The 12,192-nt window shown below is 45.8% G+C and overlaps 1 protein-coding gene across 1 annotated transcript; it reads left to right on the top strand.

The window, feature by feature from the left end:
- The first annotated feature begins 3,111 nt into the window (after window positions 1-3,111).
- LOC147421308 (uncharacterized) lies at window positions 3,112-4,977 on the top strand. Its single transcript, XM_086504466.1, has one exon. It carries the CDS (start codon window positions 3,656-3,658, stop codon window positions 4,955-4,957), a length of 1,302 nt encoding a protein of 433 aa, XP_086360592.1. The 5' UTR covers window positions 3,112-3,655; the 3' UTR covers window positions 4,958-4,977.
- The last annotated feature ends 7,215 nt before the right edge of the window (window positions 4,978-12,192 follow it).

Here is a 12,192-nt window from a genome sequence, read left to right as displayed (position 1 = left end):
TGACAAAATAGTAACTAGCCCTACATGCCTCTTTCAATAAGGTTTTGCAAACTAAACCCTCAAAGGATAGCACAAAAATGCAAGAACTCAAGGCACATGGGAGCACAAGGCTGATTCAAAGTATGAGGAAAACCTTCAAGCTTATGTGTGCTAGCTACATCAAAAAACAATACAAGACACACCTAAAAAAGAAGCAAGCCACATCAAAGAAGTATGGGTCCATTCAAAATATGAGGAGTAAAAGGTATAGAACGGACAACAATCCACCCGTCAGCTAAAAGCATCCTATATCCCATACGAGCATCCACTAAGTCCTCCTTTAAATAAGAACATCTCAGTCCAAACACTGTGCTGCAATCTCAAAATATCTGTATCACTGAAAACCCGTGGCACGGGGACTTGAACATCTCCATCATCCAATCACAGAGCTCTGTAAAACCGACCTGTAAGACTGTACAACTGCTCTAGTGATGTCCCATATCCTGAGAGAAGTGGGAGGCTACAGCCTGCATGTACGCCTCCATGTGGAAAACCATAGGCAAGGACCAAAAAGACTGATTGTCCGACAACACAAGCCTGCCTATAGCGTCATCAAACTGAGAGGAAGAAGAAGATATGTCTGTGGACCAAATAACCTCTCTGCCTCTACAATAACCTGATCATACAAAGCATTAATTATTGAATGCTTGTCCCATGCATGATCATGAAGCACCATCGGCTGAGTGACCTAACCCCAAAAAATTGGATCCCAAAAGAGCCCTCTGCCAAAAAAAACATATCCGCCTGAAGGGGTCCTGGCCTAAGAGGAGAAAGAGGACATAGACTCGAAAGCAAGCATCTCCAGGTCAGAAGAAGAGTCACCTATATCTCCATGGGCCCAGGGCAGAAAGAGGAACCTGAGAGGGGGAGGAAAAGCTGACTACTGAAGAAATAGCATCTGCAACCTAGTCTGAAACTGCCGTAAGAGAAACCATCGAAGGGGCCTCAGAGGACTAAATCGAAGCCACAACCTGTCCCAACTCCTATGAGGGCGACTCAACTGCCTCCTCCACAGCAAATGGGGCTAACTCAGCCCCAAGAATCTGCATGCCCTCCTCCTCAGGGGTCTACCTGAAGCCTTTGTGTCTTCTGTCTTCTCCTATGTACCTTTCGAGACTCCGCTAGTTGCCTCACTGCAAATCTCTGTACCTGGGATCTCTACTGTCCCTGAGAATCCTGACTACCTGCTTGTCCAAGCCCGACTGCTGCCGGGCCTAATGTGACTACTGCTCCAAGGAGACCTAATGCTAATGCTTGCCCCCTTTCATTGCACTCAAAAAATATTAAGTACTCACTTTTGGATGAGATGATAGCTCAAAATGGTAGTCTACACCTACAGAAAATGATAGCAAGGTCACGACAACCTACACAAAGCAAGACATGAACGACAAGCCGACGACACAACCAGCTACACATAAGAAAACATGGATGGCACGAAGACGATACCTTTTAAAAAGGGTTTTCACTGGCAAAACCCATTGGAGGGGCTCCAGCCTCCCTTCAACTAAAAATGCAAAGCTTTCGGAAGCTTCTTGCTCACGCGGGCTGGTGCCACCGGCATGGAACAGCAAGCACATGCAACTTTGGACCACTAAAGAGTGTGAGCTCTTGGGAAGCCTTCGTGCCGCATCGAGGGCCCGAAAGCCGGTTTCAGTGCCAATGCGATAGTAGGCTCCCAATATAGAGCAAATATCCAATTCTTTCTCCTCATTGTTTTGTTGGTAGATGCAAAGTGCATCAAACCAGACTTTTTGCACACCATCTGATAATAGCAGATTGAGAAATTCGTGTAGGGCCTCGTAACAAAGCTCCCCGCTAAGGCTTGCCTGCTCAAATGCTTCATTGTACCTCAACCCCACCCTCATCGTCTTCGATCAATGCACCTGCCACTCTTTGTGGTAGTTGCGTACTTGCCTGCCTCATCCGGAGCAAACAATGAAACACAGTTTTCAAAATGCCCAAATTGACGTTCGTCACGTAGGCCATAAAGTTGCAGTTTTCTGCTTTCTGGCGTGTTTCCTTACCAAGCCATGCACTGCCCTCAATAGGGTTTCGCAGCGAAACTGTTGGAATAAAAAATAATGCCAGAAGTGAAGAGGCACGGACACCTCTTCATATCCAAACTTCAAACCTTATAAAATTAACCCTGATGTAACTCAATGATTAATCACAACCTATCGCCTATCTATGTATATGTCTCTCTCTCTACCTTCTCTCACTTCCTCTGTGTAACACACACCATGTTTAACACACACGACAGTGGTCGCCCTCCTGGCATCCAACAAAAACATGGTATCATCGCTGGAAATCCTGGCTGCACTGTGGGATACCTGACACGCTGCCTAACCCTGCACATCAATCTCTGCTGTGTCGGTGGATTCTTCTCTACTGATGGCGACGCTCATTATCCCTGCTGCACGCTTGACCATACACTTCCCCACCAAGATGCTGCCCCTCTTATTGGACGTAATTTTCAAGAGCTTGCAAATGACATTGTGGTCGAGTTCTTGCCGCCTGATGCAGCCGTAGCCATTCCTGCTGCAGCCCATGATGAGGACAGAATTATCAACACCTTCCTCGAATCCCTGATGGAGCCTGTACATCAAACAAATGGGGTCAAACTTGCTGCCACACTTGCTACAACAATAAATGCGGCCCACCCTGCTGCTGCTGAAATCAAGGCAGAACCTGATATTGAAGAAGCCATTGAAGAATATACCTGGATGAATCCAGGATAAGCCCAGATTCACCCTTGAAGGAAAGTGCAAGGTATAGTCCCAGGTAGTCACCCACAAGACAATATAACCATCAACTTCATCATGCATAGTATTGACTAAATACTACGACATCCCCACTAACGTCGTCGCCAGTGCCCAATAGTTGGTGTAGAACTAGGTACTAACATATGCTCCCCAACACAACACACACCACACGCGCACACACATGAGCATACATCAACACAAAGTTAAGCGTACTGAGTTTCTGTCACGACTCCAGAGATCAAGGGCAGACTCAGCCATAATGAAGCCTAGCACTAAAAGAAGCATTGAATCGGAAAAATTAGCACAAAAATGAGGTATTTGATAGGGCATACGCACCACAAAAGATAGAAAGAATTAGCACAATATCAACTGGTCGTAACTCGGACGAAAACTTCACAATATGAAGTCTGCATGTCTGCATGTGAAGCCATTGAAGAAGATGAAATGAGTCTGACTTGCTGCTGCAACAAGCCAAATCCTGCTGGTTTTCCCCTCTTAGCAGTCGATTCTCAATTCTGGCTTCTGCATGAAGCTGTTCCTGATGCTGTGCATGTAATCAGAGATGCAGCCACTCCATCAGACGATGTTAATGACCCACATCTTGAAATCGAGCACCCTGCACCTGCTGAAGAATCCACTTTGATCCCTAAATTTGTGCCAGCAGAAACATTATCCCTGGCTGCAGACGATGGCCTAAAAGGTTCCCGTATCATCGTTAACTTCTTGGGCCTGATCATCCCAACTATTAGCCAGCCGTCTCTAATGTCCCATGGGCACTCAATGCAATCTGCAGGATTGACGATGTGGATCAAGATGAAGATTCACTAAGCACAGCACATTGTTTCCCACTTTTGATGGAAGTTTTCAGCCGAGCTCCTTCTCTTTATACATTGGACATTTCTCGGACTTTTGATGTTGTGCCTTTTCATGCTGAAACCTCTTTCCCTCCCTGGCGAGCCACAGATGGTGAAATCCTTGAAGCCGACTTCAAAGATCACATGCTGAATGCGCCTGATGATCCAGTGAGCCCCTACTTTGCCAACTCTGAGCGCAAATACGATGCATCATCTCTCCTTGCAGATGCTCTCATCTGCTCCCTTGTGAAGGCCGTACAACTTTTCTGGTCAGCGCAATGCCTAAAACCCTGCAAGCCTTTGATGGACCCGGACCCTACGCATTTTGAACCTGCCGCACTCCCTGTTGCTGAACAACCACCTGCAAGTGACTTCATTACACACTTGCCTCCTGATGCTGCTTCTTACAAAGACGCTGTCCAATCAACTCAGGCAACACTTGATGGGCCCAATCAATTAGTGGACAAGCCTCAAGATTACTCCAGAGAAAATCTTGACCTCGCATGCACACTGATCAGGCCATGTGCCGATGTTGAAGCTGCAGTCAAGGCAACCAAAGCGGCTGACAATACTGAGGATGGCAACCTCCATGCTGAGCAACCTGATCCTGCTAAAGAAAAAGCAGTCAATCCCATCAAGGCATTTACTACAACTGTTAAGGAGTCAATTGCTGGTCTCTGTCCAGCCCATACTCTTGTCCATGCGCGCCAAGGATATATTGCCTTTTCTTGCAACTGCAGGCCAGCCCAAGAAGGCACCGAGTCTCCCCACTTGGAGGACTTATCTGCCCATGAGGAAGGAACTGCTGGCCCATCTTGTCTTGAACATCTGGCGCGTACAACCCTCTCAATTTCAAGTGCAAGAGAAGAACACACCAAGGAAATGACCCCTGCTTTTGGAGATGATGGCCAGTCTCACGGTTTCCGTCTCCCAGAACCCACCTTCAGCTTGAGCACTCCAGCCCTGCTCCCAGTCTTCCAAGCGGTTGTCTCATCTGATGCTATTGTTCCTATAAATGAAGTCCAACATGCAACCAGTGCAACTCATCTTGATACCCCAGAGGAACCAGAAACCCCATTATTGGCAAACTGTAACCATGATGCTGTCCCTGTTCCGATCTCACCAGCTGTCTCCATAGCTATTTTCATTTCACAGCTAAATGTTCTAGAAGCATATGATGCTAAAACAACCTGCAAATATTGTTGCCAATGTTCTCACAACTGGCGCTCATCCACATGCCACTTTGTTGGCATTACATCTCATCAACGTGAGGATCCTTCCAATAGTCCAAAGCCATTGTAACAGACTTGGACACTCCAAGTCAAGAATCAATCACGGTAGCACCAAATAACCACTTCAAAACAATTCACAGATCACAATAGATTTGCATTGGCCCAACGGAGTTCCATGCCTAGAGATATTGGCCCCAAAGACTGGCGCCCCTTTCGGTGTTTCTTTATGTATTAATCAATGTTCAAAGTACAAGAGAGCGGGTTTCACTCTCAGACTCTGCATCCAGATGCTCTGCAGAGTGAGCCCAAACCGCTTACTTATTGTTTACAAGGGATGCCAAAAGCAGAGCCCCAAAAGCTTCAGAAATAAAGCAAACTCTCTTTCTCTCTCACAAACTCACTTGAGTTTTTTTTTTTAAATAAAGCAAGGGAATCTCTCTCTCTCTCTCTCTCTCTCTCATGCTCAATTGCGTCGCCAAAAGCTGAAAATTCAGCGCCGCAATTTCCGGAAATCCTGCCACGTCATCAGCGCTTTAACCGGAATTCTGTTCTTGCTGCTAGGGTTAGGGTTAGGGTTTTTGGCAGATTTTAGGGTTTGCAAGTTTTAGGGTTAGGGTTTGCAGAATTAGGGTTTTCAGTATCATTCAAGGCTAGGGTTTCCCGCATGCTCTCGAACAGACACGTCATCACTTTGTGACATATCCCCCTCTTGAAAGCATTGTAATCGCCCTCGATTACGCCTGCAAAACAGATAGAAGCCATAAACCGTCTTAGTAGACACTGATTGTTAGTACCTACGTACTAGGAACACACATCTAGCACATGTACCAATCGACAGTCACATCACAGGACATTCAATCATTCATTCGGATCTTAGATCATGATTTATTGGCAATGTAGTTAGCAATCGCATCTAGATCCAATCGAGACCTCATCGATGTCCAATTGACTAACCCCTATTGCAACCATGTCTATTCGAGATCAATCAGACCAAAATGCTGCAGTCATTTCGTCTATCAGTTCCTGCACTTAAAAGAAGTCAAGAACAAATCAGTATCATAATCAAGAATTCCATTTCATAAAGTCATACAGCAGAATATTGTCAGCTTTCAATATCCCTGAAGCTCAAAGAGACATCAGTGACTCTAGTATCTAAATCAGACATCTGTTGACAAAGGAGCGGAGTGACTCCCCTCTTGTGCATTCCACTGCACCAGATCTCCGGCCAAACTGAATTCTGGGTTCCATTTGGAGTAGACTATGCTAAACCAAAAGCATCAAGGTAAAGTTTCACAATCTGAAGAGTATCTGCTAGGTCCTCCTCCTCCATCCACTTCGCATCCAATGCAGGATAGTTCTTGAACTTAACCAAGAACCGCCTTCGGACTTTACCTTTATTCTTTGTTTCCTTATGTGCCAAAATCTGTTCAGGAGCAAGGATCTCCTCGTTTTCTTCCACTTCGGGTTGCTCATCACGCTCCCCATCATCAGGCACATCACCTTTAAAAGGTTTCAAGAGACTCACATGAAATGCATTGTGAATCCTCCAAGCATCTGACAGTTTCAATCGGAAGGAGACATCATTTATCTTTTCAGTGATCTGAAAAGGTCCGTAGTATCGCATACTAAGCTTTGGAAAAAGCCTCTCCTTTCCCTTTTTCTTTCTCAGGCGTACCTTCTGAAAACATAAGAGCACCCAATCATCCTCCTTCAATTTCAAGTCGCGACGATAGCGATCCGCTGCCTTTTTCTGTCGTTCTTGAGACTTCTGCAAAGTCTCGCAAACCTCGGCAAAAGCCGTATCTAAGTCTCGCGTATATTCATCTGATTCAAAAATCTTATCTTTCGTGCTTAGGAAGGGTGGAACCTTCGTAGCACCTTCAAGAATCTCAAATGGCGCCTTCCCCGTCGAAGAGTATATCGTGTTATCGTAGGCAAATTCCACCAAAGGTATGTACTTTTCCCATTGAGTCTTCTGATCTAGAACCACTGAATTTGCAATCTCAGATTGCCCATCAATCTGCGGGTGGAACGATGACGAGGACTGCAACCGCGTGCCAATGTTCTCTCAAATTGCCTTCCAAAACAAACTCGTAAATCTGGGCTCTCTGTCGGAGATAGTAGTCTCAAGCATGCCATGTAATCTGAAGATTTGGGCCACAAACAATCTTGCTAAATGATCCGGCTTGACTATTTTTCTTCACTGGAATGAAATGAGCCTAATTGCTAAATCTGTCAATAACAGTCCAGATACCATCGTGACCACTCTGTGTTCTCGGGAGATCAAAAATGAAATCCATTGCAATACTTTCCGAGGGGCGGGTGGGTATGAGTAAAGGCTGTAACAATCCCTGTGCTTTATGTCTGTCAAACTTGACCTTCTGGCATACTAAGCAACTGCGCACAAACTCTTCCACATCCTTTTTGAGTCTCGACCAAGAGAAGTATCTCTATACCCCTTTCATGGTGGTAACAATGCCGCGGTGACCCGGAAAAGGTGGACAGTGGCATTCAGTCATAACCTTTTCCCTCAACGGCTGTGTAACGCACAACATGGTTTTTTTCATCAAGTAGTCTTCCCGAATGGAGTATCCCGCTACTGTCTCCCCATCCTGTATCCGTGTGAAAACGTTAACAAAATCTGTATCTGTGGCATACTGGTCGACCAAGAGAAGTATCTCTATACCCCTTTCATGGTGGTAGCAATGCCGCGGTGACCCGGAAAAGGTGGACAATGGCATTCAGTCATAACCTTTTCCCTCAACGGCTGTGTAACACACAACATGGTTTTTTTCATCAAGTAGTCTTCCCGAATGGAGTATCCCGCTACTATCTCCCCATCCCGTATCCGTGTGAAAACGTCTGCAAAATCTGTATCTGTGGCATTTCATCAAGTAGTCTTCCTGAATGGAGTATCCCGCTACTGTCTCCCCCTCCTGTATCCGTGTGAAAACGTCTGCAAAATCTATATCTGTGGCATACTAGTCGACCATATCCTTGAAGCTCCTATGATGTATCGCAGAAATAGCTAGAACCAACGGCTTCCGAGACAAAGCATCTGCCACCACATTCTTCTGTCTCTGCACATGGACAATCTGGAAGTGAAACTGTGACAAGATGTTCGCCCACCGCATCTGCTTTTTCGAAAGCTGCTTATGTGACAAGAAGTAGCGCAAACTCTGATGGTCTGTAAAGACAGTAAAATCCGCTCCTAGTAGGTAATGCCGCCATTGAGTAAGAGCATGGATGACCGCCAAAAGCTCTTTCTCATAAATTTGTGTTGTCATCTCCGGCCTTGAGAATAATCGGCTCTCGTAAGCAATGACATGGCCTTCTTGCATTAAGACCGCACCCAAACTACGACCACAAGCATCACAATATACTTCAAATGACTTCTGCAAGTCCGGCAAAGTCAAAATTGGTCATGTAGTCAAATTCTCTTTCAATGTCTGAAAGGCAGTCACCTCTGTGGATCCCCACGAGAAAGCAACCTCTGCAAACTTTCGAATGAACCGCCTGTAGTACAAACACAGTCCCAAGAAGCTTCTAACTTCATGGACATTCTTTAAATCGGGCCAATCACAGATAGTCTCTATCTTGGCCGAATCCATTTGCACTCCTACTGCTGAGACAATATGTCCCAAAAAGTGTATCTCTGGTAGAAAAAATTCACTTTTCTTTGCATTAATCACTAACTTGTGATCTCGTAATGCCTGAAAGACCTGAAGCAGATTATCTTTGTGTTCTGCCTCATTCTTGGAGAAAACAATGATGTCGTCAAAGAAAGTGACAACAAACAACCTGTACTCTCAAAAAATCATGTCCATCATCCGATTAAATGTCGCAGGAGCATTGGTTAAGCCAAAAGGCATCACCAAAAACTCAAATAAACCCAAAAGTCGTCCGAAAAGCTGTCTTGTAGACGTCTCCCGGCGCGATCCTGATCTGATGATATCCAGTCTTCAGATCAATCTTGCTAAAGCACGAGGATCCCTGTAATCAGTCGAGTATATCATCGATCCTAGGAATCGGAAATCTATTCTTGATGGTGATTTTATTGAGAGCTCTATAATCGATGCACATTCTCCAAGATCCGTCTTTCTTCAAAACCAACAATACTGGAGAGCAATACGGTGAAGTACTAGGCTGGACAAGACCCTTTTCTAAGAGGTCTTTCACTTGGTTAATAATATCTTCATTCTGTGCTCGGTTCACACGGTAAGGTAGCCGGTTCGGTGGTGTGCTTCCAGGTATCAGATCAATGGTATGATCTTCAGGACGAGCAGGTGGTAACTCGCCTGGTAGGCCCTCTGAGAAGCAACCGGCATGAGTGGAGAAAATCTTGGCGTTCTTTATCAAGTTTAGAGATATTTGTCCTATCCTTATCGCTCAATTCTTTCATAAAGATCGAGTAAACAACCAGACTGGATTTCATTAATTTAGGAATGGCCGAAGCCGATACAATAGGGACAAACTCGCCCGTTAGTTTATTATCAAGTACAATGGTTCTGTCCTTCTCTGTAGTCAATGTCACTTTCCTCGCCCGATAATCGACCACGGCGTTGTTCTTGTGGTACCAGGGAATCCCTAAGAGAACATCACAACCCTCCAAAGGCAATATGAAAAAGTCCTCATGCCCCAAATACCCCTGACAATGCAACCGAAGTTTGCCAATGATATGTGCAATGGCTACGTCCCTGCCGGGTGCCGCTAGAACAGCCTCCGCAAGTGGTCCCATCTGATCCAGAGTGATCTCGAGCCGCGCTGCCAATTCCGGTGAAATGAAGTTGGCCTTGGCTCATCCATCAAAGCAGATCAGGGCCTCTTGATCTTTCACTTTGCCCCAAGCTCGGCAAAGTTCTGTACTCTCGTCCATGGTGTTGGGATCGGTATTCACTCTGGGTTGCTCTCTCTTTCTACTTTCATTCCCAGAAGTTTGTTCAACTCGTTGTGTCATGGCCTCATTGGTGGGGTATGTCAGACTGCCAGAGTGAATGGCAAAGCCCCGCTTCGCATGACTCATCAACTCCTGAATAGAAGCTGACTTTTGTTCCAAGCAGTGATCTCGGATCTCTGTAGGTAGACCCAAGGTGAACCGCTCAATCTGTTCTCTGAACGAGATCTTCTTGAATAAAGAGGCGGGTAGAAAAGAGCTCCAGAATCTCTCACAGTAAGCATTCATTGTATCTCTCTTAGTCATCAGAAGATGGTTCCAAGCAGCTCGTATATCGCGTTCATACTCTTGCATCAACCAAGAAGAAATAAAAAGATTCTTAAATTTCAGCCATTTAACTAGCGCAGTCTTGTTTAAAAGAAGCTTGGACCACCAAGTTCGAGCATTCCCCTTAAAGTAAGAGGCAGCTCTCCGAATCTTGGAGTGCTCTGAGTAGCGTCCTCCGGCGAAAGCGATGTCAAACTGCTGTATAAAAGACAAAGCCTTCGAAGCATCTTGGTATCTTGAAAAAGTGTCAAATTTGATCGACTGTCCACCTTCCTTAAACTCTCAGACTTTCTTGCTTTTATCTTCCAGAAAGTCATACTGGTTGGCTTTATAGAAATTCTTGTTGTACGCATAAAATTTTCCGTCATAAGAGTCTGAACTATCCGTAGACGAGTCCTCTGTAGAACTGTCAGTCACTGGGCGAGATTCAGACTTCTTTGCCGTTATCTTGCCCTTTTCGAAGCGTTGTTTCTTGCTTCGCTTTTTACCTTTTCTGTCTTCTTCGCTCGAATCTGAAGAGTTAGAAGAACTGTCAAAAGAAGAAGAAAAAGAATTCGGTACTTTTTCAAATCGAACACGCTTCTTCTATTTCTTTGCTCTATCAAATGTCGACTTACGGCCCAAATACCCCGGGAAGTCAGTGCCTTTCTTCTACTTTTTGCCGTGCTTTTTGGCTTTCTTTTGCGCGTCAAAAAACTGAGCAATCCGTGCATCTACCACCTCTTCCAATTCCTTCTCTGAATATTATTTGTAATCAGAAGGTTTCCTAAGAGCGGGTTTCAGGGGTGGTGTTGTGGTTTTCTGCCACTGCGCATGCACTTCCTGAAAACAAGTCTCGCTCATATATTTTGCCAATTTCGGGTCCTTCGCAAAACTGAGCATCATCTCTGTTGTCAGGCCAAGGGCCAACCAAGGGGTCACGGACTCGGCCAAGGGCCGGTTGCTAGTGGGAAGGGGTCCGAAAGTGGCTAGGAGCCTATTAAAGGGAGGTTGGGCGGATGGACCGGGACCTGGCATTCCTTTGATTTTAGATTGGTATCAGAGCTTCAGGCTATCTTTAGAACTGGGGCACGTTTTTGCTTTTGCTGCATGTTGCATGCACAACCAAAAAAGGAGGAGGAAGAAGAGGCCGAAGCCTGCGCGTGTGCAGGAACCCCTAGTCGGGGACGAAGGCGTCTGACGACCTGCACCAAATTGGCTGGCGTTGGGCTCAGTGGGAGCACAAGGGGAAGAGGAGCAAAATTCGTTTCTTGCCCGGTCTCAGCGGACCTCGCTATCACGAGGTAGCTCTCCAAGAAGCCCTGCGCAGTCGGCCGTCGTCTGCAACAGAGCTTCTCCAAAAAAAAAAAATACAAAAACCCTTAAGGGTTGGCCGTTCACACCCGGCAAACCCTCGTGGGTTTTGAACAAGGGCCGTACCCTGCGCGCTTCCGATTCCGTTGATCTACGGCATTCTTCTCCGAATCGGTGGGCACACACAGCACACAAAGGCTGTGGATTACTGCATATTTTACAGTCCGCATCTGCTGAAACTCGGATTCTCCAGTTTCGAAAAGCCAAAGATTGGTTGCACATTTCCCGGTTTTGGCTTCTTGCATACGATGCAAGCCAACTCGGTGGTGAAGGTACTTTGATTTGTGTTCTCAAGCTTCTCATCGGCTGCACCATTTGTCGGAAAATTTCAAGTTCCTCTGGCATAGTGCATAAGATGCAAACCCGCTCATTGGCAACTCCAACTTGATCGATGCTTTCAAGAGCATCATCGGCTGCAGACTTGCTCATTATTTTCAAGCTACTCTTCGTTTTGGATTGACATTCGCTTTCGAATTCAGCGTTTTGTCCAATCAAAGGCGTTATTATACGGTTAATTATCGCAACCTGCTACGAGCTCGTTGGAATTCAGGTATTCTCATATCTTTTCTCGCACAGTACGTCCATAGCATGGATTCGGACATAGATATGCATCATGCATTTGATTTCGAGCAGTCCGCACCCGTTTCGTCTGCCGATGCCACACGGACGGTTCCTCTCACGAAGAGTAATCGTGCCAGAACGGCGACAAACGATGCGTATGAGTTGCTGGA

Source organism: Adiantum capillus-veneris, chromosome 28, assembly GCF_014529385.1.
Source record: "Adiantum capillus-veneris isolate H3 chromosome 28, ASM1452938v2, whole genome shotgun sequence".
In the NCBI taxonomy this organism is placed as follows: Eukaryota; Viridiplantae; Streptophyta; class Polypodiopsida; order Polypodiales; family Pteridaceae; genus Adiantum; species Adiantum capillus-veneris.
Note: the sequence above shows the minus strand (reverse complement) of the source record. Positions and strands in the feature narration are given on the sequence as shown.